We start from the raw sequence: 27,685 nt of genomic DNA on the forward strand, positions 1-27,685 counted from the left end.
TGATTTTTTTCGCTGTTCTGTGCTTATCTGCAAATGGCCATGGAGGTGAAATTCACAAATAACGGAATCTGAGAATAAGGAGGATCAGCCATACGACTAACACTACAGTTTTAGAACGACACTGCCATTGTAGAAAAAGCAGGCAGACCCTGGGGGGTGGAGTCAAGCGGGGACTCAGCCTAAAATCATTACATGTCCACAAATGCTCCAAGTTCAACTCTTCTTGAATTCTATTAACTCCTATTTAGCATCAAAGCTAGATGTGATCCTGATTTTTCATGCCTCATGAAAATACGTCATGATATTTTACATTTATTTTTCCTGTAACCCAGCATCCACTAAAACTTATAGAGAAATATGTCGTTAAGTAATTACTGCATTTATTTTTCTGGGGAGGGGGAAAAAAAAGACTCACAGCAATTTACTGATTGGTAAGATATACCGAACTCCTTTGATCCGGTATTTTAAAAAAATATTATATTTACATGACCTCACAAACAGGGGGGGGGAGGAAATCCAGCAAACTGAAATAACTTGGCTGTAAAAAAAAAAAAAGAAATATTCTGTACATTTTACACTCGCTGAGCGCTAAAAAAATTACGCTTTTACAGTCACGTCTCGTAAAAAAATCGTTTAAAACACTTCGTGGTTGTTTTTTCCCCCCGCGTCCTCGACGTGCTTTTTTTTTTTGAACAATGCGGCCGCGCTGTTAGTGATCGCTGAGTCTCTGTCGAATGTTTCGAGGTTTTCCGTTTTCAAATTTCCGCTTTTTGAAGACTGGCGTCTCTTCCGCTGCCTCGCCCAGTGACGTGACGGTTTTTTCTTCAAAGATCATTTTGGCCTCTTCCGCTACTTCTAAAACCGGAACGCTCTCCGTGCTAGGAAGTTCCAGGTCGACGTTCTCGCTAAAGGAAATGAGAAGTTTGTTGAACAAAAACGTATTTAAAAAATAAAATAAAACGGGCTCGTTTTGGTGGCCAATTTAGGCCCGAAGCCCCCTCGCCGTAGATAAACATCGTTTAACTCAGGGTATCTTTTTCCTGAAAACGGCAAGCCGAAACCACGTTGTGGCCGGCAAAGTTTCACCCAATTTATAACCTGCAGGTAGAGAAGTGACATAGCTCTAGCTATTAATAATGGCAGATATAAGGGAGGAGGGGGTATATTTTTTGGCAAACATTTATTATCGAATTTAGAGACCGCCCGTCTCACGCTCACAAGCCACTTCGCCTGCTGTACAAAAAGTTATCCTGTGCAATAAAAAGCTCTTATCTTCTCACGTAGGAAGATTCTCACTGAGCTACACGAACAAAACCTGCCTCTATCTACCAGTGCTCATGAAACAGGGTCCCTCTCATTCTGCTGAGCCTCTTCTTTAAAATCGAAAATTTATCTCCAAGTATGACACACAGGCAAAATGTGTAGGTTAAAAAAAAAAGTCAGTGAAAAGAACCAAACTTACTTAAAAGAATAAAATAAAATAAAATGGTAATTTGCTTTGAACATTTGGGTTTAAAGTGAAATTGAGTCCAGATGGATGTCAAATCTTTTGAAGAGTAAATTACTCTGAAGTGTAGATTTGAAGTATGTTTGTGAATGATCTGCTTCCTCAAATTAAATGCCTTACGTCCCAGAATTTTCAAACATGTTTTACTTTAATCCCTCACTAGTTTATATGCCTGTGTTTATAAGCTAGATGTCTATCTGTCTCCTATTCTATTCTATTCTATTCTATTCTATTCCATTCCATTCCATTCCATTCCATATATTCTATTCTATTCTGTTCTGTTCTATTTATTCCATTCCATTTTCTATATTTCTATTCTATTTTCTAGATTTCTATTCTGTTTCTAGATTTCTATTCTGTTTTCTATACCTCTATATTCCTTCTATCCCATTCCATCTTCTAGATTTCTATTCTATTTTCTAGATTTCTATACTATTCCATTTTCTAGATTTCTGTTCCATTTCCTAGATTTCTTCTATTCTATTCCATTTTCTATATTTCCGCACTATTTTCTATTCTATTTTCTAGATTTCTATTCTATTTTCTAGATTTCTATTCTATTTTCTAGATTTCTATTCTATTTTCTACATTTCTATATTTCTTCTATTCCATTCCATTCCATTCTATCCTACTCCTCTCCTCCATTCCCCCTCTTTCTAAACCACCCATCTCCCTTACTGCCATAACTGCTTAGCCAGGCCAGTATTGTAAATAAAGACGTGACACCAATGCACGGTGTCCTGTATATACCTACGAAGCAAGTTCCTTACAGAGAGAATTGCATATTCAGCCATATCAGTTCCTATCCCTATGAACCATGAACCAGAGAAATACAATGCAGTGCAGTTTGGACACTGGGTTATCGGTGTCCCTTCTGCCCAAATCCAGCTGTCACTGGCCAAGCATTTCCAGGTAAGATAAGCAGGACTCACTCTGGATTGTCCTCGGTGATCTTCTCCCATTTGCCCAAAGGTGTGGACTTCTGAGACGACTGCGCCGGACTCTTCTCACGGCCCACCTTGTCTTCTCTGACCTGCTGCCATTCTCCGTAAGGGCCAACCTTTTGGGGCTTGTGAGCCTTTGCTCCATCACTGCCTGTCTTCCTCTGAGAAACAAGGAAAAGAACATCCTTTTAGGCAGTGATGTTGTTAACAAGAACATGACTTTCTTTGGAAAAAAGAAAGGAGTCCGAAGGTAAGCTATTTGGATTTTTATACTCAGTGAGTATACAATCTTGGAGGTAAAAAAAAAAAAACTAATCATTTTTTCAACCACTACCTTGAGTTTACTCAAGCTTCTCTCCCTATTTTTACGGATACCACGTGGGCTATTTTGTCAGTAACGGCGTGTTGCTATACAAATGATAACTACAGTATATAGGCTATAACTTGTCCTTGGTGTCTTTGTGTCTATAGCTACAATGTAATGATAGATAAATCTCCCTTTGGGAAAATGCAAGTGTAGAATAGAATAGAATAGAATAGAATAGAATAGAATAGAATAGAATAGAATAGAATAGAATAGAATAGAATAGAATAGAATAGAATAGAATAATGGAATGGAATGGTATGGTATGGTATGGTATAATGGAATGGAATAGAATAATAAAATAGAATAGAATAATAAAGGGACCTTAGAGGTCATCTAGTCCAACCCCCTGCTCAGGCAGGAAACCCTATACCATTTCAGACAAATGGCTGTCCAGTCTCTTCTTTAAAACTTGCAGTGTTGGAGCATTCAACATAGAATGGAATGGAATGGAATAGAATAGAATAATGGAATGGAATGGTATGGTATAATGGAATGGAATAGAATAGAATAGAATAATGGAATGGAATAGAATAGAATAGAAGCTGGAAGGGACCTTGGAGGTCTTCTAGTCCAGCCCCCTGCTCAAGCAGGAGAACCTATACCATCTCAGACAAGTGACTGTCTCTTCTTAAAATCCTCCAGTGATGGAGTGCCCACAATGTCTGAAGGCAGGCCATTCTACTGTCTTGTTGCAATAGTCTACTACATGCTTGTTGCAAGAGTCTACCAAATGCTTGTTGTAAGAGTCTACTTAATTGCCCAGCATGTGGACAGATTTAAGCCTAATTTCAATTGGAGCATCTTAGACCAAGCTAAGTCCAAAAATGCTGGAGAATTCCTGGAAGCTTGACACATCAGACAAAACAGTTATCAACAGGCACACCAAGAACATATACATACCATTCAAAAGAGACAACCAACATGCCCAAAAGGAAAAACACCCAAACACTTCCTCGCTAGCAATCAACACCCAGATAAATAGGGATTAACAGCAAGATTCATTCTAGACCCAGCATCAAGCAATAAATGATAGCCCAATCAAGGAACCTGGGAAACATTAATAGGTGGCCAATCTAAGAAAAATAGAAAAACAAGGAGAGAAGCAACCTGGAACTAAGGAGAAACTTCCTGACAGTTAGAACAATTAACCAGTGGAACAACCTGCCTCCAGAAGCGGTGAATGCTCCAACACTGGAAGTTTTTAAGAAGAGACTGGACAGCCATTGGTCCGAAATGGTGTAGGGTTCTCTGCCTGAGCAGGGGGTTGGGCTAGATGATCTCCAAGGTCCTTTCTAACTTTATTATTATTATTATTATTAAATATTACCTTTTGTGATTCATTTTTGCTGTTCTCATCAGAGGAGTTTTCGTCTGGATTATTCTTTATTGAACAAGATACGAAAGCTGCAGGCTTCTCCCATGTTGATACTAGACAATATATTAAAAAAACAAAACCTTGTCTTATGTGACCAGTCTGGAAATGAATCTTCTGAAAAGCAGATTCGTTAGAAACAGAATCCCACACATAAAGGCCGTAACATATATTTCAACGGGGCCAAATTAATAAGATTAAGCAAACGTTTCTTTCGCGCTTCGCTAACCTAAGAGGTACTCTTAGATCCCTGTTAAAACTGCTGGACCCCATCAGGAATCAAGGCTGGACCTCTGTAGCTTATTTTCTGTTATTTCACACTCTGTCTTTTAAAAACAGAGCCTCAGTGTATACAGTAAATAATGCAATAAATGTGGAATAGCAGTGTTTAAGAGTAAGGAGCAGCGTCGTCATGCCACATACAAGGATTGAAGGCTGCATGTTTGAGAGACTGGAAAAACTGAACAAATAGTTTATTAAAGGAGAGGAGAGGAGAGGAAAGGGAGATAGAAAAAAGGAAAGGAAAGAAAAAGGAAGGAAGGAAAGGGAAATAGAAAAAAGGAAAGGAAAGGAAAGAAAAAGAAGGGAGATAGAAAAAAGGAAAGAAAAGGAAACGGAAGGGAAGGGAGAGGAAAAAAAGGAAAGAAAAGGAAAGGAAAGAAAAAGGAAGGGAAGGAAAGGAAAGGGAGATAGAAAAAAGGAAAGAAAAAGGAAGGGAAGGAAAGGAAAGGGAGATAGAAAAAAGGAAAGGAAAGGAAAGAAAAAGAAGGGAAGGGAGATAGAAAAAAGGAAAGAAAAGGAAACGGAAGGGAAGGGAGAGAAAAAAAAGGAAAGAAAAGGAAAGGAAAGAAAAAGGAAGGGAAGGAAAGGAAAGGGAGATAGAAAAAAGGAAAGAAAAAGGAAGGGAAGGAAAGGAAAGAGATAGAAAAAAGGAAAGGAAAGGAAAGAAAAAGAAGGGAAGGGAGATATAAAAAAGGAAAGGAAAGAAAAAGAAGGGAAGGGAGATAGAAAAAAGGAAAGAAAAGGAAACGGAAGGGAAGGGAGATAGAAAAAAGGAAAGGAAAAGGAAATAGAAAAAAGGAAAGAAAAAGGAAGGTGGGGAAGAGGAAGTGGGAGGGAAGGGAAGGAAAAGAAAAAGGGAAGGAAAAGGGAAGCGAAGGGGAAGGGAAGGAAAAGGAAGGGAAAGGGAAAGAGGAAGAAAGGGACGGCAAATTCCTTTTGCAACAATGATCTGGAAACGGCACCAAGTCCCCAGGAGTTGAATTTGATTCCCACAAGGATTCTTCCTTTAGACATTCCGCAAAACATACTGGGAACGGATACAACGATGCCTCTAGGTCCAGCTTAATAGGTGATGGGTTAGCTGCTGCCCACTGGGTCCACCTTCCCAGGAAAAAGAACACAGGTGAACATTCCTATAAACAGTTCCTGGGGATGGGAAGACGGATGGGCCACGTCCATCGTGGAGAAGCCATTTTGTGAGAGCCTTTAGGCAAATTCCCCAAATTTCAAAGGGGTTTCCTTGCCTCTCTCTTTTATCCGCAGAAATACATGCGTTGTCTAACAGGTGTGGCTTTGTAGCTTGGCCCAGCAGCCCGTGTATAAAATCTCTCACCTCCAGTGTCTTTGTTATAATAATAGGTGTGACCGTTGTCGTCTATTCCTTCTATCCAAACTGCTTCCTGAAAAACAAAGGCTAAATCAACTCAGCAATAAAGGCTAATTAAAATCTCATTCATTTCTCATTTTACCTTGCTTTCATTTGACCTTGTCGGAAGTGCCAGGAAGATCACATTTATTTAAAACCGAAAGATCATCCCTTATCCACCGTAAGCTTCCTTCCTTCTTGGCAATAATACAATTCAATTATTGCAGAATCTGACAGAGTGGTCCCCCCTTACGTCCGACAGAGTGGTCCCCCCTTATGTGTTGGAAATAATGCTCTTAAATTAATTTAGAGATTCTGGCTAATAAATGCATCCTTAGAGAACTGTATTCCTAATCATATCCGTTCGGAACAGATGCAAGTCAACTGATTTTTTTTTCAGCGAATTGAGAATACATTTTAAATAATGAAGACTGGTTTTTTTTTTTTTTACAATACCTATAATAATAATAAATAAACATTACTTACCTTTTGAGAATTCTGACAGGTGTCATGAAATCCTTCTGGTTGCTCCCACTGTGATTCTTAATAACAATAGAAGGTTTTTTTTTAAAAAAGGTTTAATTTGGCATCCAGGAAAAAAAAAAATCATTCATGCAGTATTAGATATATAGTAAAAGGATATAGAGAGGAAGAATGACTGGCAATTTTTTAAAAAAGAAAGGAGAAATCTATTGCTAAATATCACTTTGTGTTTTGTTTTGATGGCATACATCAGTGTTTCCCAAACTTGACAATTTTAAGGCATGTGGACTTCAATGCCCAGAATTCCACAGCCAGCGTTGCTGGCTGTGGAATTCTGGGAGTTGAAGTCCTCATGCCTTAAAATTGTCAAGTTTGGGAAACACTGGCATACATGATGTATAAAAGGAGTTTAGCTGCAAATTTACCTCCAGATTTCGTGTTGTAATAATAGGTGTAGCCTTCAGGAGAAAATCCGCACACCCATTCCTTTGTTCCACTGGCTTGTTTCCCCTTTTTCTTCTTTTCCTTTTTCTCCTTCTTTTCTTTTTTCTCTTTTTTCTCCTTCTTTTCTTCCTGCTTTACCGGCAATGAAGGCTGTGCTACAGGTTCTGAGACACGGAGTAGTCGATTTTAATGCCCACCTCACAGCTACAGAACTCCACCACCGTTTGAATATTGGATATTCAGTTTCAAATCTCTGGAACTCCAGCGATGTGTGCCAAGTGGAATATGGTGTCAATGAAATTCCACAAAGCAAATTCTGCCAGACAGACCCATGGATCTTCTTAAGGCTTACCGTAGTTTGAGCAGGGGGCTGGACTAGAAGACCTCCAAGGTCCCTTCCAGCTCTATTCTATCCTATTCTGTTCATTATTTCTATTCTATTCTTCTATTCATTATTTCTATTCTATTATTTCTATTCTATTCTACTATTCTATTCTTTCCTATTTTGATTCTTTTTTATTTCTATTTCCATTCCATTCCATTCTTTCCTATTTCTATTCTTCCGTATTTCTATTCTATTCTATTCCATTCCATATATTCTATTCCATTCTATATATTCTATTCTTTCCTATTTTGATTCTTTTCTATTTCTATTTCCATTCCATTCTTTCCTATTTCTATTCTTTCTTAATTCTATTCTATTCTATTCCATTCCATTCCATATATTCTATTCTATTCTATTCTTTCTATTCTATTCTACTCTTTCCTATTTTGATTCTTTTCTATTTCTATTTCCATTCCATTCTTTCCTATTTCTATTCTTTCTTAATTCTATTCTATTCTATTCTATTCTATTCTATTCTATTCTATTCTATTCTATTCTATTCTATTCTATTCCATTCCATTCCATTCCATTCCATTCCATTCCATTCCATCCCATCCCATCCCATCCCATCCTATCCTATCCTAATTCATTTATAGCTAGCAGGGGTAATATCTGCAAATCTTACCAAACTGGAGTATTTTTACACCCAGTCCTCGTCTTACGACCACAACTGAATCCCTCTTGAGTTTGCTTGTCGAAAGATCGCAAAAGGGGATCACGTGACTGCAACCGTCATAAGTACATGCCGGTTGCCAAGCGTCCTAATTTTGATCATGTGACCCGGGGGATGCTGGGACGGTCGTGAAGCGTGAAAAATGGTCATAAGTCACTTTTTTCAGCACCGTTGTAGCTCTGAACCGGCACTAAAAATCCCAGAAGTCGGAGACTGCCTGCATTTTTATGGGTTCTGTATATTCGTGTCAAGGGGAGCTGCTTGAAAGAACCAGAGGGATGTTGGCCTGATGGTTCTTCCGTCGGATAGTCCTGGCTCTTACCTGCCTTCAATCCGAGCCTTTTCAGGTCTTCTTGGTAGGCCTTCGTAGCGGCTTCCTCCATCGCTGCGAATTCCTTCGCCATTTTTGCGTCTTCCTTCGCCTTGTCTAAGCTTTTCTGCTTAATCTGCAATTTAAAAGAGGGTGGAGCGGGATGCGTGACGCCGCATTTGGGAAGACGACCCATTCAGGTTCAAGGCGGCCGCTTCGAGTTACCTCGCTAATTTTCTTCGCCACATTTTCCTTGTGGTTCTTTCCTCTTTCGTGGAAATCGATGCTCTGGAAAAAAAAAAAGGAAAAGAAAGAGAGGCTCCTAAACTTAGAGAAAAATCAACTTTATAACTACCGGTATGTATATGTAGGGCTGTGAAAGTTGGACCATAAGAAAGGCTGAGCGCCAAAGAATGGAGGCCTTTGAGCTATGGTGCTGGAGAAGACTCCTGCGAGTCCCCTGGACTGCAAGGCGATCAAACCGGTCAGTCCTGCAGGAGATCAACCCCGACTGCTCTTGAGAAGCTGAAACTCAAGTACTTTGGCCACCTAACGAGAAGGAAGGACTCACTGGAGAAGAGCCTGATGCTGGGAAAGATGGAGGGCAAGAGAAGAAGGGGACGACACAGAATGAGGTGGCTGGATGGAGTCCCTGAAGCAGGAGGCGTGAGCTTAAATGGACTCCAGAAGATGGTAGAGGACAGGAAGGCCTGGAGGAGATCAACCCCGACTGTTTTTTAGAAGGCCATATCCTGAAACTGAAACTCAAGTCCTTTGGCCACCTAATGAGAAGGAAGGACTCACTGGAGAAGAGCCTGATGCTGGGAAAGATGGAGGGCAAGAGAAGAAGGGGACGACACAGAATGAGGTGGCTGGATGGAGTCCCTGAAGCAGCAGGTGTGAGCTTCAATGGACTCCAGAAGAGAGTAGAGGACAGGAAGGCCTGGAGGAACATGGTCCATGGGGTCGCGATGGGTCGGACACGACTTCGCAACTAACAACCACAAAAGCACATCCACCTGAGGCCGACAGCTAAGGTAGATATTTCAAACCCTATTTGAAGCACGTCTATTCTTTCAAAGAACCTGACCAAGTATGGTTTCAACTGCAATCAAATCAAGGACATTCCATTCAGGCAGGCATTTTAATTGATTTTAAAAGGTGCCCTCAACCGTATAAATTGCTATGAGGAGTGTCAAATAAAGGTGATACTGTAAAGAACCCCAAGAATCCGGATACAACTAACCCTGAAAATATTAAACACCAAATGCCCAGGCATTAATTGACATAAATAAATAAACCATTTGTTCTATCCTGCCAGCTACAGGAAAAAAGCTAGAAAACAAACAACAAATCAGCTGTCTATGGAGATTCTCAGTCATCCAGGTCCTAGTTATCCCAAAGGAGCTTTTTCAGGAGGCAACTGGACTTCCTTGTTTTTCCTTTGAAGACGTTTCGCTTCTCATCCCAGAAGCTTCTTCAGCTCCTCTTCAGAGCTTCTTGGATGAAGAAGCTTCTCGGATGAGAAGCCAAATGTCTTCAAAAGAAAAAAAACAAGAAAGTCCAGTGGCCTTTGTGATAACGTATCAAATGCTGACCCTCTGACGAAGCTTTTAATTTAAAATGTTGCCCAAATTCCAGGACTTAGATTTGCTTAAGAATATAACCAGAAGTCCATCATACCGGTTTGTTGTCGGCTATCCAGCACTTGCAATAACTGCAGAATTTCTTGGGTTGAGATTTCCAGTAATCAGCCCTGGAAAAGAGAGATCGGAAAGAAAACGGTAGGACTTTAAAAAAAAATAAACCAGAAACATAGAAAATTGACCGGCAGAAAAAGATACAGTAGTCCAGAGGTAGGCAACCTTGGCTCTTTGATGACTTGTGGACTTCAACTCCCAGAATTCCTGAGCCAGCATGGATCAGCATGGAAACCTCTCCCTTTCCCCTCAGCATGGCTGGCTCAGGAATTCTGGGAGTTGACGTCCACGAGTCATAAAAGAGCCAAGGTTGCCGACCCCTGTCCTATATCAGAGGTCCTCAACCTTGGCTCTTTCATGACTGGTGGACTTCAACTCCCAGAATTCCTGAGCCAGCATGGGGGAAACTATGGCCCCCTTATGACTCGCGGACTTCAACTCCCAGAATTCCTGAGCCAGCATGGGGGAACTATGGCCCCCTCATGACTCGTGGACTTCAACTCCCAGAATTCCTGAGCCAGCATGGCTCAGCTTGGAAGCCTCTCCCTTTCCCCTCAGCATGGCTGGCTCAGGAATTCTGGGAGTTGAAGTCCACCAGTCATAAAAGAGCCAAGGTTGCCTACCCCTGCAGTAGTCCATCAAGTCTACCCTTTATCTGTGTTTTGTTCTTTTTAAAATGAATTATTTTAATTATTTTTATATTTTATTTAATTTTATAATTTTTGTCAGAGGATGGACGTGTGTTTGTCCCAAGCATGTTTAAACTCAGTTGCTGAGGACTGAATCACTACTTCCACTGGAAGTGGGTTCCACTCCTCTTTCTGTGAAGTCATACAACAAAGCAAAACAACAACCCAGTAAGGTAGCCCAAAGTCACCCAGTTAACCCAATCAAGAATCATAATTCTTTCCCATTATTAATGTAATTATTAATAATTTCCAAATCGTGTCCCAGTTGGAAAGCCCTGGCCCAAAGTCACCCAATTAAATTAATTCAGAATCATAACGATTATTTGCCATTATTAAATTACTATTTATAAATTTCCAAATTGTGTCCCAATGGGAAAGTGCCAGCCCAAAGCTACCCAATCTAATTCAGAATCCTAATGATTATTTCCCATTATTGTTAATTATTATTTATAAATTTACAGACTGGTCAGCCCAATGTGGAATCATAACTATTATTTCCCATGATTAAATTATTGCTTAAATTTACAGTTGTGTGACCCAGTGAGAAAGCGCTGGCCCAAAGCCTCCCAATCAATCTAATTCAGAATCATAACTATTATTTCCCATTATTAATGTACTTATTTATAAATTTACAGATTGATGAGCCCAATTCAGAATCATACCTATTATTTCCCATTATCAAATTATTATTTATAATTTAGTTTGGGACCCAGTGAGAAAGCCCTGGCCCAAAGCCACCCAATCAATATAATTCAGAATCATAACGATTATTTCCCATTATTAAATTACTATTTATAAATTTCCAAATTATGTCCCAATGGGAAAGTGCCAGCCCAAAGCCACCCAATCTAATTCAGAACCCTAATGATTATTTCCCATTATTGTTAATTGTTATTTATAAATCTACAGATTAATTAGCCCAATGCAGAATCATAACTATTATTTCCCATTATTAAATTTTTATTTATAAATTTCCAAATCGTGTCCCAATGGGAAAGCGTTGGGCCAAAGCCACCCAATCTAATTCAGAATCAAAAGTATTATTTGCCATTATTCATGTAATTGTTATTTATAAATTTACAGATTGGTTTGCCCAATGCAGAATCATAACTATTATTTCCCATTATTAGATTATTATTTATAATTTACAGTGTGTGACCCAATGGGAAAGCCCCAGCCCAAAGCCACTCAACAAAGCTAATTCAGAATCAAAATGATTATTTTCCATTATTGTTTATTATTTATAAATTGACAGACTGATGAGCCCAGTGCAGAATCATAACTATTATTTCCCATTATTAATGTAATTGTTATTTATAAATTTACAGACTGATGAGCCCAATGCAGAATCATAACTATTATTTCCCATTATCAAATTATTATTTATAATTTAGTTTGGGACCCAGTGAGAAAGCACTGGCCCAAAGCCACCCAATCAATATAATTCAGAATCATAACGATTATTTCCCATTATTGTAAATTGTTATTTATAATTTGACAGACTGATGAGCCCAATGCAGAATCATAACTATTATTTCCCATTATTAATGTAATTATTATTTATAAATCTACAGATTGAGGAGCCCAATGAAGAATCATAACTATTATTTCCCATTATTTATATTATTTATAAATTTACAGATTGATGAGCGCAATGCAGAATCATAACTATTATTTCCCATTATTAATGTAATTGTTATTTATAAATCTACAGATTGAGGAGCCCAGTGCAGAATCATAACTATTGTTTCCCATGATTAGATTATTTATAATTTACAGTGGTGTGACCCAATGGGAAAGTGCCGGCCCAAAGCCACTCAATAAAGCTAATTCAGAATCAAAATGATTATTTTCCATTATTGTTTATTATTATTTAGAAATTGACAGACTGATTAGCTCAATGCAGAATCATAACTATTATTTCCCATTATTAATGTAATTATTTATAAATTTACAGATTGATGAGCCCAATGCAGAATCATAACTATTATTTCCCATTATTAATGTAATTATTATTTATAAATTGACAGATTGAGGAGCCCAATGCAGAATCATAACTATTATTTCCCATTATTAATGTAATTATTATTTATAAATTGACAGATTGAGGAGCCCAATGCAGAATCATAACTATTATTTCCCATTATTAATGTAATTGTTATTTATAAATCGACAGATTGAGGAGCCCAATGGAGAATCATAACTATTGTTTCCCATTATTAGATTATTTATAATTTACAGTGGTGGGACCCAATGGGAAAGGCCCGGCCCAAAGCCTCCCAATCAATCTAATTCAGAATCAAAACGGTTCTTTCCCCTCATTAACCTCAATTATTATTATTTATACATTCCCAAACCGCCTCCCCAGGGGAAAGCGCCGGCTCAGAGCCACCCGATCAGCCCAAGGCAGGCCCTGGGCCTGGCGGGAGGCCCCGGGCGAGGCCTCGGGGAGAAGGCCGGGATCGGAGCCCCCCGAGCCGGGGAGGGGAGGAGACTCACATGGCTTCCCGGCTGGAGCGCGGGGGGCGGCGGCGCCACCGGCGGAACAGCCGAACCCGGAACTGGCCGCTCCCGGAGGAGGAGGGGGGAAGGGGAGGCGCAGGCGGGTGACGTCACGCGCGCGCCGTGCGTGGAGGACGGCAGCCTGCGAGGGCCAATCCCGGCGGCGTTCTGGTCCCAGAGGCGGCGGGGAGTCCCGGCGCTCGGCGAGGCGGCGTCTCGGGGCTTTCCAAGCCGGGCCCGGTCGGACTGCCTAAGGCGGCGGGCGGGCGAGCCGGCCGCGGATCTCCTTCCTCTGGGCTTGCCTCTCCGCCGCTCGGCCGGACCCTCCCCCTGCCCGTCGACACAACAGCCCTGCGAGGTAGGCTGGGGCGGCTCGGCGGGGCTCGCTCCCTCCCTCTTGAAGCGGGGGGGGAGAGCCGGGAGGGGGGGTCAGGCCTGCCTAGGAGGGGGGGCTAGAGGGGGGGGTTGGGTGGAGGCCCCCCCCTTTGGCGCTCCTGGGGGGTCAGAGGCGCTCCGGAGCAGCTTTTTGAAGCCCTCGGAGACCCCCAAAGCCGCCCCTGCTTTCCTGGCGGTGGGGCGGGGTCTGCAGGGGGGAGCCTTGACCCCCCCCAGTGGGGGAACTTGGAGGAAACTCGCCAAATCCGTCCCATTAAATACATTGGAAGGGGTGATTCTCTTCTCCTTTCTTTCTTCTTCTTTCCTTCCCTTCCTCCCTCGTTCTCTTTCCTTCCTTCCTCTCTTTCCTTTGCTTCTTTCCTTCCTTCCATCTCCCCCCTCCCTTCTTTCCTTCCTTCCTTTTCCTTCTCTTTCCTTCTCTTTCCTTCCTTTCTTCTGTCTCAATCCTTCCTTCCTTCTCTTTCCTTTTCTTTCCTTCTCTTTCTTCCATCTCGATCCTTCCTTCCTTCCTTCCTTCCTTCCTTCCTTCCTTCCTTCCTTCCTTCCTTCCTTCCTTCCTTCCTTCCTTCCTTCCCTTCTCTTTCCTTTTCTTTCCTTCTTTCTTCTATCTCATTCCTTCCTTCCTTCTCTTTCCTTTTCTTTCCTTCTTTCTTCCATCTCGATCCTTCCTTCCTTCCTTCTCTTTCCTTTTCTTTCCTTCTTTCTTCCACCTCGATCTTTCCTTCCTTCCTTCCTTCTCTTTCCTTTTCTTTCCTTCTTTCTTCCATCTCGATCCTTCCTTCCTTCCTTCTCTTTCCTTTTCTTTCCTTCTTTCTTCCATCTCGATCTTTCCTTCCTTCCTTCTCTTTCCTTTTCTTTCCTTCTTTCTTCCATCTCGATCCTTTCTTCCTTCCTTCCTTCTCTTTTCTTTTCTTCTTTCTTCCATCTCGATCCTTCCTTCCTTCCTACCATCTTGATCTTCTCTTCTCTTCCATTTCAATCCTTCCTTCCTTCCTACCTACCTACCTACCTACCTACCTACCTACCTACCTACCTACCATCTTGATCCTTCTCTTCTCTTCTCTTCTCTTCTCTTCTCTTCTCTTCTCTTCTCTTCTCTTCTCTTCTCTTCTCTTCTCTTCTCTCTCAATCCTTCCTTTCCTCCCCCCTCCCTCCCTCTAAAGCTGCCTAAAAGTTTTCTTCCTCCTAGGAATTTCAGAAGTTAAATATCCCCCTCCTCCTTTCGGCTTTCTTGAGTTGGCTCTGTGATTTTGCAACCACCTAGATTATTGTTATTAATATTATAAAACTGAGGCATTGCAGTATATCCACATTGGGCAAATGGGAAGGGAAGCCCAAGGGCTGCCGTCAACCGCTAGCTAGAGGCTCGGTGGCTGTTGGGTTGCTTGCCCAGTTTGCTTTAACAACTGTTTATGGAACAAGCCATCATGGCCTGCTTTACACGTCACGCTGCACTAATCTGAAACCAGTCGAGCTGCATAGTTTTGAATGTGTCTGATTCAGGCTGTTGGGGGATCTGACTCACTGGAAGAAAAAGGGTGGTGCAGTTTAAAAATTGCATGGGGGTGGGGGGGTTGCATTTGGTTGCAGGAGTTTGGGTGCCTCTTCCTTATAGTCTCTTTTGCTGATGAAATTTGGGGACACGCCTTCGGGGACAGGCGGCTTAAAACTGTGTCTTCTGCATCGGACCCCGAACTGAGAACAAACTTGCATGTTGTTCCTTCTTATGTCAATTGGATGGATTTAGTTTTATCCTGTGTTGTTCTGATGCTTCCTGATTTGCCAAAGACAAACCGACCAGTAGCCAGCCACTCACTACAAAAGTCAGAATTTAGCCCAGGGTAAAAGAGAGAGAGAGAAAAAAAACCTCTCCTGTCACTAAATCTGGTTTTCACATGACAGGGGAGATGCTTGTCTGTTTCTTCCCTTTAATGCAGTGGTTCTCAACCTTTTTAATGCCGCGACCCCTAACCGGTCGTAAGTCGAGGACTACTCAACCGGTTGTAAGTCGAGGACTACTCAACCGGTTGTAAGTCGAGGACTACTCAACTGGTTTGCAGAATGGGACTTTTGGCGGGCTCAGCAGGGCAGAGACAGCCTGGACAATTCCTATTGGCTTTGGAAAGCCAATAGAATTAGACTCTATTCAAGAGAGTCTATTCTATTGGCTTTCAAAAGCCAATAAAATAAAAGGGAGTAGCACAGCTAAGGAAAAGGGGAAAAATGGCGGACTGCGTTGTTTGGCGACCCCCGTGAAATGGTCGTTCGACCCCAAATGGGGTCCCGATCCACAGGTTGAGAACCACTGCTTTAATGACTTGAGTTTAGCCGTTGTGGCCATCAGGAACTTAATCCAGTTCCTAAATTTCGGATTTCCTTAAGTAAATCTGAAGCAAGACAGCTTGCAAGCCACGATTTGAAGATGTGTTCTTTCGGTTGAAACGTGGTTCAGATCCTCAGTTTATTCATGTACTGTACAGCCATAATAGTAAGCTGTGGGACAGTCAAAACAGGACAATTTGTTTTTGAATTTTTCCTCGCAGTGGAAGTTGTTCTGGAAGAAATGCTCAATTCCAAGGCTTTTGCCAGCTCATCCCTTAAACCTTAGTTTAGTGTTCTATGGGAAAGATAGCTTTTAATGACAACAAAATATGGGTAGTCCTCAACTTACAACAGATTGTTTGAAGTTACAGTAGCACTGAAAAAAAGTGACTTACGACTATTTTTCACATTTACAATTGTTGTGGTTTCCCCGTGGTCATGTGATCAAAATACAGACACTTGGCAACTGACATGTACTTACGGCGGTTGCAGTGTCCCGGGGTCACGTGATCCCCTTTTGCGAATTTCTGACCCGCAAAGTCAATGGGGATTCACTTAACAACTGTGTTACTAACTTAACAACTCCAGTGATTCATTTAACAACCGTGACAAAAAAGGGGCAAAACTGACTTAACAAAATAGCAACAGAAATTTGGGCGCAATTGTGGTTGTAAGCCAAGAACTATCTGTAAAATAGTTTGAAATAAGCATGTGATTCTTCACATTGTCATTGAAACTGTGAATGGGCATTTTAAATTAAACACTGAACCTAAAATAATGCAAACATCTGGTTCCTAATAATTGGATCAATGCTGTGAAAAGGCTGATTATGAAAAAGTATTCTAAAAAATCAGAATTTGGAGGGAATAATATATGTATGAATGAGGTTTAATGTTACAGATTTTCAGTCACAATGAAGTATTTATAATGACCTCAGCTTTGGTCACCACAATATAAAAAAGATGTGGAGACTCTAGAAAGGATGCAGAGAAGAGCAACAAAGATGATCAGGGGACTGGAGGCTGAAACATATTAGGAACGGTTGCTGGAATTGGGTATGTCCTGTTTAACGAAGAGAAGGACGAGGGGGGACACGATAGCAGTGTTCCAGTATCTCAGGGGCTGCCCCAAAGAAGAGGGAGTCAAGCTATTCTCCAAAGCGCCTGAAGGCAGGACAAGAAGCAACGGATGGAAACTAATCAAGGAGAGAAGCAACCCAGAACTAAGGAGGAATTTCCAGAGAGAACAATTAACCAGTGGAACTACCTGCCTCCAGAATCTGTGAATGCTCCAACACTGGAAGTTTTTAAAAAGAGACTGGTTAGCCATTTGTCTGAAATGGTGTAGGGTCTCCTGACTCAGCAGGGGGTTGGACTAGAAGACCTCCAAGGTCCCTTCCAAGTTTGTCATTCTCTATTCTGTCTCCCTATGTGTACCCCTCCCAATTACACTATATAATGTCATAATGCCATATATGTGTGTATGGCAAGCTGTACAGTAAGCAGTATCCATTCTGCCAACGAATGAACACAGTGCAGTTGTGTTTTGTTTCAGCATAGTTGCCAAGAGGCATAGCCTTTTTTTTTTAATAACCTCATCCCAAGGTCAGCCTTAAAAATAAATATACTCTAATTATGTTTTCAAAACAGCAAAAATTAAGCTGTGTTACGGGGAAGTATATTGTCCCACAAAACTTCACAAATAAATATTTATTGGTATCTGAAAATCAAAACTAGATGTAATACCGTAGTAGTAGTCAATTTCATTTTGTTTACCGCTGAATAAAATGAGAACTAGAATAGAGTAGAGCAGAATAGAATAGAATATAGAAGGGAATGGAATAGAATACAATACAGAATAGAATAGAATAATTAGAATGGAATAGAATAGAATAGAAAGATTGTAGAATAGAATAGAATAGAATAGAATAATAGAATTCATAACAAATAGAATAGAATTCAGAATAGAGTAGAGTAGAGTAGAGTAGAATAGAATAGAGCTGGAAGGGACCTTGGAGGTCTTCTAGTCCAACCCCCTGCTCAGGCAGGAGAACCTCTAGGATATATGTAACTTATTGTGGTAGTAGGAAAGCTTATAGTACCATGGGGAAAAAGATCTCTGTTCTCGAGAGCCTTATTTTCTTTCAGATCTGATCCCATTCTCCACCCGGATGTTAATATGCAAATAAGAGTTCTGTCATAATCTTCAATACATAATTATATATTTAGTGACTGAATGACTGCCATCAAATGGATAAATACATGTATTGAATCATGGATTTAGATTTCAGTTAGCTTTTACATTTCATAAACAAATTCAGACGGGTTAACTTTCTGATATTTATTGTGAAGTCATGGAGCAGTCTGTGAAATACTGAAAGCTGATTTGAATAGCCCAGAAGTTGTGCATAATTTAAATACTTAAAATTTTTGCAGGCCTCTTTACATTAAATAATCCGGTATTTAAGATGTTGGGATTGTGAAATCTTACAAATTTTCCCTGGCATGAAACTTTAAACAATTCTGTTGTTGCAATAGTTTAGTTATATTGTTTGTTAGATTATTTGGCACGGAACAGGTATACCATTAATTGCTTCATATAAATTCATATAAATTTGTTAAATTAACATCAGATTTTTTTCCCCCCATATATTTGTAAGAAATGTTTCCTGTGTCAGGCCACTCTCCTAACCCAATGCATTTAGGAAGCTTTTAAACTTTTGGAATATTCACAGCCATTTGTCCGAAATGGTGTAGGGTTTCCTGCCTGAGCAGGGGGTTGGACTAGATGACCTCCAAGGTCTCTTCCAACTTTACTACTATTACTATTACTACTATTTAAGGTATGCTTGCTGGGATGGCACAGATAATAATGTGCTGTAAAGTCAAGTAATTACGAATAGTTTAATGTCCCTGCATTGTTATTCTTAATCACTTTGGCTGCTGCCCATTTTTTTTTTCCTTGCAGTTTTTCCAGTCCTTTGATTTGATGTGATGGCAAATCTGTAATGGCAGTTTTATCATTTTATTACGGTATCACCTGTGCTATTTCCCAATGAGTTCAGTCATCGGGATGTGCATTTTTACAGCCGTCGCACATTGATTTCACAATTGCATTAGCTACCCAGCCTGACTGCAAAATCTCTTTCCTGACCAATGAATAGCAACTCCTAACTTTTGGGTGGTTAATCCTCATCTTACGACCGTTTCCGTGGCTAAGCGAGACAGATGTTCAGAGGGTTTGGCCCCATTTTATGACCTTCCGTGCCACTGTGGCTACGTGACTCACTCCAGTTGTTAAGCTAGCCACCCGATTGTTAAGTGGTTTCCCCTTTGTTAGACAGTCGCAAAAGGGGATCACTTGACCCCAGGACACGGCAACTGTCATAAATGTGGGTCAGTTGCCAAACGTCTGCATTTTGATCACAGAACCTTGGGGATGCTGCAGTGGTGTGAAAAACAGTCATAACTCACTTTTTTTCAGTGCCTTTGTAACTTTAAACGGTCACTAAATGGGACGATGTAAGTCAGGATCACCTGTATTATCCCACTGTCCTTTACATAAGTCCTGAAGACCTGGTTCTTCCTTCAGGCCTTGGGCTCAGGTGAGTAGAAAAATCCTTAGGTTGGTTGTGGGCTTTTCCCTCTAGGACAGGGGTCTTCAAACTTGGCCCTTTGATGACTTGTGGACTTCAACTCCCAGAATTCCTCAGCCAGCGTGCCTGGATGAGGAATTCTGGGAGTTGAAGTCCATAAGTCATATAAGGGCCAAGTTTGAAGACCTCTGCTTGTGGACTTCAACTCCCAGAATTCCTCAGCCAGCGTGCCTGGATGAGGAATTCTGGGAGTTGAAGTCCATAAGTCATATAAGGGCCAAGTTTGAAGACCTCTGCTCTAGGTGAACCCTGGGTCTTTGCTTCCCATATTTTGTTTTTATTATTTTATGCCCAGAGTACCTTGGTGTCAGATGCCCTTTAAAATACTGCCTGGTTTGTAAAAAAAAAAAAAAAAAAAAAAAAAAAAACACCACGGGCATTTTCTTTCTGGAGTTTATTTTTGCTGGCCTTAAACATTACACGATGTTTTGTTTGCATTACATCTGCTATTTTGTCACCCGTGGGAAGACAACATTTCAGGGGATTTTTGACCCCAAGTATTATTTTGAAGAGCTCAACAAAGGTAGCCATGTCACAGGTCCACCCTTAGTCCAATTTAAAAAAAAAAATTAAAAAGGTCCAATTCTAACACTGAGAGCTCACTTTAAACACCTTTTCCATTTGAAAATTGCTGAAAATTGCTGTGCTTGAGTTACTTACTACAGGCAAGTTCTCGACTTACAACAGGTCATTTAGTGAGCGTTCAAAGTTACAACATTACTGAAAAAAGCGAGTTATGGCTATTTTTCACACTGAGGACCGTTGCAGCATCCTCAGGGTCACGTGATTTACATCCGGATCCTTGACAGCATTTATGACGGTTGCAGCGTCCTCGGGGGCGTCACGTGATTCCCTTTTGCGGCTTTCTGACAAAGTCAATGCGGGAAGCCGGATTCACTTAACAACCAGGTTACTAACTTTTCAACTGCAGTGATTCACTTAACAACTGAGGCAAGCAAAGTCGTAAAACAGGGCACACTTAACCAATGTCCCAACAACAGATATTTGAGCCTCAATTGTGGTCGTAAACTGAGGACTACTGTAAATCTCTGAAATTTGGGGCTCAGATGTGGTCGTAAACCGAGATCTACTGTAAATTACTGTAGATGAGGAACTCTGAACTTCAAAAGTATGTATTGTCTATATGTTTGCTGACATAGTTACAAAGATCTTTAGGTGGTTTTTTGCTAGTGAATCTATTTAGCTCTGTGATCATAAATATTTGGAGTTTTTCTGGTTGGGGTTTTGTTTCTATGAAATGATCTTTACTTGGTTTTTTGCTAGTGCATCTATTTAGATCTGTGATCATAAATATTGGGAGTTTTCCTGGTTGGGGTTTTGTTTCTATGAAATGATTTTTTTTTTTAAAGCAGGACTAGAACATAAAGATGCCTTAAAAATCTGAATTGGGTGAAAAATGTTTGCTTTGAGACATCAGCTAAAGTATAAGGCTAATAAATACCGAATCTCTTGAGCAGTAGATCATATTTCTTGTGCCATAGGAGGTTTCTGTTGGAATTTGATTTAAATGGTGTGATTTAGGGTGTCTCTATTCCCTTTTTTTTTTTTTTTTTTTGCACGGGGAAATCTTGAATTATTTCAGATATATGCTGCCCAGTGTCCTTTGGGATTGGAGCGAGTTATAAGTAGGGCAATAAATAAACTTTAGTGAAGCTTTTAACCCCTCCCTAACAGCCTTCCCATTGTTATTACAACTTTTTAAAAACTCTGAAATATTTGCTAGTGTAGATAACAATGTAATAGCAAATGTATAATTTGTTGTTATTCGATTGCAGCGTGCTGGTCCAGAATTGGGTTGGTGATATGGGCTATATAAATTTGAGTAAAAGAGTTTCGCGACAGCTTTTAAGGTTATAAGCATAGCATTAAAATATATTTCTGGGCATCCAAGTGGGGATCCCAGGATAATGACTAATGTTTGTATAAGCTGGGGAAAATTATGAAAGTAATCATAATCTTCTTTCTGCTCTGTTGGAACATGTTACCCTGGTGGTTCCTGGTAGTTTCCTTTTACCCTACAGGCCCCAGATTTAATAACCAAAAAGTTTTAAGATTCCTTATGAGGTCATCTTGATTGCCTGGGGTCCCCTGCCATGATTGTACAGGTAATCCTTCACCAACAACCACAACTGAGCCCAAAGTTTCTGTGCTAAGCAAGACACTTGTTAAGTACACTTTACCCCAATTTACAACCTTCCTGTCTACAGTTGTTAAGTGAATCACTGAAGTTGTTAAGCTAGTAACACGGTTGTGAAGTGAATCTGGCTTCCCCATTGATTGTCAGCAGGTCGCAAAAGGGGATCACGTGATCCCGGGACACTGCAACCGTCATAAATACGAGTCAGTTGCCGAGCGTCCGAATTTTGATCATGTGATCCCGGGACATTGCGACCGTCATAAATACGAGTCAGTTGCCGAGCGTCCGAATTTTGATCACGTGACCCGGGGACACTGCAACCGTCATAAATACGAGTCACTTGCCAAGCGTCTGAATTTTGATCATGTGATCCCGGGACATTGCGACCGTCATAAATACGAGTCAGTTGCCAAGCGTCTGAATTTTGATCACGTGACCCGGGGACACTGTGACCGCCATAAATACGAGTCAGTTGCCGAGCGTCCGAATTTTGATCATTTGATCCCGGGACATTGCGACCGTCATAAATACAAGTCAGTTGCCAAACATCTGAATTTTGGTCATGTGACCCCGGGGATGCTTCACCCTTGTCGTAAGTGTGAAAAACGGTTCTAACTCACTTTTTTCCCCAGTGCCGTTGTAACTCCAAACCGTCCTTAAATAAGCTGTTGTTAAGTCAAGAACGGCCTATAGTTGAGAAGGAGATATTGAGAAAAACGAAAAGTTTTCATTCTTGCTGCAAAGTCTGGGCAGCCAATAATATTTTACGGCTGATAAAAAATGGCGGCCGCCAAGGGACGTCTCTGCTGCCCTCTTTGTGTGCCTCATACACCTTTACAATTTGCCTGGTTTAAGTTCATAAGACGCTGTTTTTCGATAGTTAAAGATGGATGGAGGCAAGCTATTGGAATATTATAGACCAGGGGTAGGCAACCTTGGCTCTTTTTATGACTCATGGACTTCAACTCCCAGAATTCCTGAGCCAGCCATGCTGAGGGGAAAGGGAGAGGTTTCCAAGCTGAGCCATGCTGGCTCAGGAATTCTGGGAGTTGAAGTCCACCAGTCATAAAAGAGTCAAGGTTGCCTACTCCTGCCCAAGGCTATAAAGATTTGGACTTCAACTCCCAGAATTCCTGAGCCAGCTACGCTGAGGGGAAAGGGAGAGGTTTCCAAGCTGAGCCAGGCTGGCTCAGGAATTCTGGGAGTTGAAGTCCACGAGTCATAAAAGAGCTAAGGCGGCTGTAAATCCTTGATTTACAGCAGTTCGTTTAGCAACTCATTCAAAGTCGCAACAGAACTGGGAAAAGTGACACAGCCGTTTTTCACACTTACGACCACTGCAGCGTCCCCAGGGTCAAAAGTCGGCCACTTGGCAACTGACTCATACTTACGACGGTTGCAGTGTCCCGGGGTCACGTGCTTTCCTGTTGCGACCTTCCGTCAAGCAAAGCCAGTTGGGAAGCCGAATTCACTTAACAACTATGTTACTAATTTACGATTCATTTAAGAACTTGTGGCAAGAAAGGTCATAAAATGGGGCAAAATTCACCCAACGAATGCCTCGCTTAGCGGCATAAATTTTGGGGTCAATTGTGGTCCTAAGTCAAGGACGGCCTGTGATATTTGCACGTTCGACCTAGGAGAGGGAAAATTGGCAGCGCGGCCTCCGAGCTGCAATTGCTTAATCCTCAATGCAAAAAAGGAATTTGCACTTTAAAGGATAAATTCCGTAATGGATATTGATTGGTGGGGATATGGATCCACGCATGAAGTGGTGATCAAAGGCTGTGTATAATTAAAGGGCTGTCAGGCGCGGTGGTGTTTTAGAACCCGTTAATACAAAAAGTTTAAATCTAATCCAGATCAAAAATTTTCTTGCAAAAGGAAGCAGAATGCCATTTTTTTTTTCTTTTTCCTCTGCTGAGTTTTTCGGACCGATTTTGAGATATGCGCAAGATGGCAGAATAGACAGGAAAATAGCCTGTCTGCTAACAGAAGCGTTTGGTCTTCAAACGTGGACCCTGGTTTCCACCCGTGGCTAGTTTCACACATTGTGATGAAGTACAGTTTTATTTTTGGGTAGTATGTTAAACTGTACAGGGAGGCTTAACGTTTGGGGGAAATATAGATAGTCCTCTACTTACGAGCCTAAAATTTTGGAGCTCAAAATTTCTCTTGCAAAGGGAGACAGTGGTTAAGTGATTTTTTTCTCCATTTTACGACCTTTCTGACTATCGTTGGTAAATGGATCATTGCAGTCGTTAAGTCACTAACATGCTTGTTAAGTGAACCTGGCTCCTCCATTGTCGTTGCTTGTCGGAAAGTCGCTGCAAGCATCAACTGAAGAAGCTGAAGTCAGAACTGACGAGAAGCGAAACCTCTTCCAGGAAAAAAACAAACTCCGGTTCTGTTTTGGAAAAAAAGCATCTTTGGGACACAACTCAGGATCTCTTTCGTGTAGCTTGTCTTTCAAATGATCTGTTTATTTCATCATTTCCATTTTTTGTGTCATCCCTTTTTTTTGCCCTTTCCCTCCTCTCTTTTAATAATAATAATAATAATAATAATAATAATAATAATAATAATAACAACAACAACAACTGGAGCACTACTTGAACACCATTGGCATTGACAAATTTGCCATTAGTCAATTGAAAAAGGCGGCCTTACTAGGAACTGCTTCCATCCTGCAACGAGATCTCTAATACAATCAAACATTTATTTATTTATTTATTTATGAGACTTATATACAGCTTTAAGTGCAAGCACTCTCTAAGCGGTGTACACCAGTAAGCAATGTATATATATATATATTTACATTGCCCCCAACAATCTGGGTCCTCATTTTACCTACCCCGGAAGGATGGAAGGCTGAGTCAACCTTGAGCCGGTGAGATTTGAACCGCTGACCTGCTGAACACAGTCAGCTAAAGTGGCCTGCAGTACTGCACTCTAACTGCTGCGCCATCCACATCTGCCTATCCCAGGTCCTTGGGAAGGACTCGATAGGTAGACAAAAATGCCAAATCCAGTCTGAACATCTGGCTGACTGTGCGATGATCCATAATAATAATAGTAAAGTTGGAAGGGACCTTGGAGGTCATCTAGTCCAACCCCCTACTCAGGCAGGAAACCCTATATCATTTCGGAGAAATGGTATTAACACTTCAAGTGATCTTGATTCTATCCCTCTGTTCATGCAGCCCAGCACTGGGTTGGCCTTTTTGGCAGTTGCAGCACACGGCTGGTTCATGTTTAGGTGATTGTCCACTAGGACTCTGAGGTCCCTCTCACAGTTACTACTGTTGAGCAAGGTACCCCCTATACCAGGGGTAGGCAACCTTGGCTCTTTTATGACCCGTGGACTTCAACTCCCAGAATTCCTGAGCCAGCCATGCTGAGGGGAAAGGGAGAGGTTTCCAAGCTGAGCCATGCTGGCTCAGGAATTCTGGGAGTTGAAGTCCACCAGTCATAAAAGAGTCAAGGTTGCCTACTCCTGCCCAAGGCTATAAAGATTTGGACTTCAACTCCCAGAATTCCTGAGCCAGCTACGCTGAGGGGAAAGGGAGAGGTTTCCAAGCTGAGCCAGGCTGGCTCAGGAATTCTGGGAGTTGAAGTCCACGAGTCATAAAAGAGCTAAGGCGGCTGTAAATCCTTGATTTACAGCAGTTCGTTTAGCAACTCATTCAAAGTCGCAACAGAACTGGGAAAAGTGACACAGCCGTTTTTCACACTTACGACCACTGCAGCGTCCCCAGGGTCAAAATTCGGCCACTTGGCAACTGACTCATACTTACGACGGTTGCAGTGTCCCGGGGTCACGTGCTTTCCTGTTGCGACCTTCCGTCAAGCAAAGCCAGTTGGGAAGCCGAATTCACTTAACAACTATGTTACTAATTTACGATTCATTTAAGAACTTGTGGCAAGAAAGGTCATAAAATGGGGCAAAATTCACCCAACGAATGCCTCGCTTAGCGGCATAAATTTTGGGGTCAATTGTGGTCCTAAGTCAAGGACGGCCTGTGATATTTGCACGTTCGACCTAGGAGAGGGAAAATTGGCAGCGCGGCCTCCGAGCTGCAATTGCTTAATCCTCAATGCAAAAAAGGAATTTGCACTTTAAAGGATAAATTCCGTAATGGATATTGATTGGTGGGGATATGGATCCACGCATGAAGTGGTGATCAAAGGCTGTGTATAATTAAAGGGCTGTCAGGCGCGGTGGTGTTTTAGAACCCGTTAATACAAAAAGTTTAAATCTAATCCAGATCAAAAATTTTCTTGCAAAAGGAAGCAGAATGCCATTTTTTTTTTCTTTTTCCTCTGCTGAGTTTTTCGGACCGATTTTGAGATATGCGCAAGATGGCAGAATAGACAGGAAAATAGCCTGTCTGCTAACAGAAGCGTTTGGTCTTCAAACGTGGACCCTGGTTTCCACCCGTGGCTAGTTTCACACATTGTGATGAAGTACAGTTTTATTTTTGGGTAGTATGTTAAACTGTACAGGGAGGCTTAACGTTTGGGGGAAATATAGATAGTCCTCTACTTACGAGCCTAAAATTTTGGAGCTCAAAATTTCTCTTGCAAAGGGAGACAGTGGTTAAGTGATTTTTTTCTCCATTTTACGACCTTTCTGACTATCGTTGGTAAATGGATCATTGCAGTCGTTAAGTCACTAACATGCTTGTTAAGTGAACCTGGCTCCTCCATTGTCGTTGCTTGTCGGAAAGTCGCTGCAAGCATCAACTGAAGAAGCTGAAGTCAGAACTGACGAGAAGCGAAACCTCTTCCAGGAAAAAAACAAACTCCGGTTCTGTTTTGGAAAAAAAGCATCTTTGGGACACAACTCAGGATCTCTTTCGTGTAGCTTGTCTTTCAAATGATCTGTTTATTTCATCATTTCCATTTTTTGTGTCATCCCTTTTTTTTGCCCTTTCCCTCCTCTCTTTTAATAATAATAATAATAATAATAATAATAATAATAATAATAATAACAACAACAACAACTGGAGCACTACTTGAACACCATTGGCATTGACAAATTTGCCATTAGTCAATTGAAAAAGGCGGCCTTACTAGGAACTGCTTCCATCCTGCAACGAGATCTCTAATACAATCAAACATTTATTTATTTATTTATTTATGAGACTTATATACAGCTTTAAGTGCAAGCACTCTCTAAGCGGTGTACACCAGTAAGCAATGTATATATATATATTTACATTGCCCCCAACAATCTGGGTCCTCATTTTACCTACCCCGGAAGGATGGAAGGCTGAGTCAACCTTGAGCCGGTGAGATTTGAACCGCTGACCTGCTGAACACAGTCAGCTAAAGTGGCCTGCAGTACTGCACTCTAACTGCTGCGCCATCCACATCTGCCTATCCCAGGTCCTTGGGAAGGACTCGATAGGTAGACAAAAATGCCAAATCCAGTCTGAACATCTGGCTGACTGTGCGATGATCCATAATAATAATAGTAAAGTTGGAAGGGACCTTGGAGGTCATCTAGTCCAACCCCCTACTCAGGCAGGAAACCCTATATCATTTCGGAGAAATGGTATTAACACTTCAAGTGATCTTGATTCTATCCCTCTGTTCATGCAGCCCAGCACTGGGTTGGCCTTTTTGGCAGTTGCAGCACACGGCTGGTTCATGTTTAGGTGATTGTCCACTAGGACTCTGAGGTCCCTCTCACAGTTACTACTGTTGAGCAAGGTACCCCCTATACCAGGGGTAGGCAACCTTGGCTCTTTTATGACCCGTGGACTTCAACTCCCAGAATTCCTGAGCCAGCATGGGGGAACTATGGCCCCCTCATGACTCATGGACTTCAACTCCCAGAATTCTTCAGCCAGCATGAGGGAACTATGGCCCCTTCATGACTTGCAGACTTCAACTCCCAGAATTCCTGAGCCAGCATGGGGGAACTATGGCCCCTTCATGACTCGTGGACTTCAACTCCCAGAATTCCTGAGCCAGCCTGGTTCAGCTTGGAAACCTCTCCCTTTCCCCTTAGCACAGCTGGCTCAGGAATTCTGGGAGTTGAAGTCCACGAGTCATAAAAGAGCCAAGGTTGCCTACCCCTGCCCTATATTATACCTGTGCATTTGATTTTTCTTACCTAAAT

At 41.4% G+C, this 27,685-nt stretch overlaps 2 protein-coding genes across 2 annotated transcripts in view; one reads left to right on the forward strand and one right to left on the reverse strand.

Moving 5' to 3' along the window:
- Window positions 1–358: 358 nt before the first annotated feature.
- WBP4 (WW domain binding protein 4) lies at window positions 359–13,127 on the reverse strand. The gene is made up of 10 exons (XM_039358572.1): window positions 13,022–13,127; window positions 9,817–9,889; window positions 8,359–8,421; window positions 8,146–8,269; window positions 6,747–6,929; window positions 6,325–6,380; window positions 5,806–5,872; window positions 4,146–4,246; window positions 2,440–2,612; window positions 359–905 (listed from the first exon to the last, which is right to left on the reverse strand). Coding segments are annotated over exons 1-10 (1,038 nt in total). The 5' UTR covers window positions 13,024–13,127; the 3' UTR covers window positions 359–709.
- An 81-nt stretch (window positions 13,128–13,208) lies between these two features.
- ELF1 (E74 like ETS transcription factor 1) overlaps window positions 13,209–27,685 on the forward strand; it is a 103,548-nt gene continuing 89,071 nt past the window's right edge. The window contains exon 1 of the mRNA XM_039358571.1: window positions 13,209–13,382. The gene's annotated coding sequence lies outside the window, so the exon portion shown is untranslated. The remainder of the gene's footprint in view (window positions 13,383–27,685) is intronic.

Source organism: Crotalus tigris, unplaced genomic scaffold (genome assembly GCF_016545835.1).
Source record: "Crotalus tigris isolate CLP2741 ecotype Arizona unplaced genomic scaffold, ASM1654583v1 scf7180000019031.1477733, whole genome shotgun sequence".
NCBI lineage: Eukaryota > Metazoa > Chordata > Lepidosauria > Squamata > Viperidae > Crotalus > Crotalus tigris.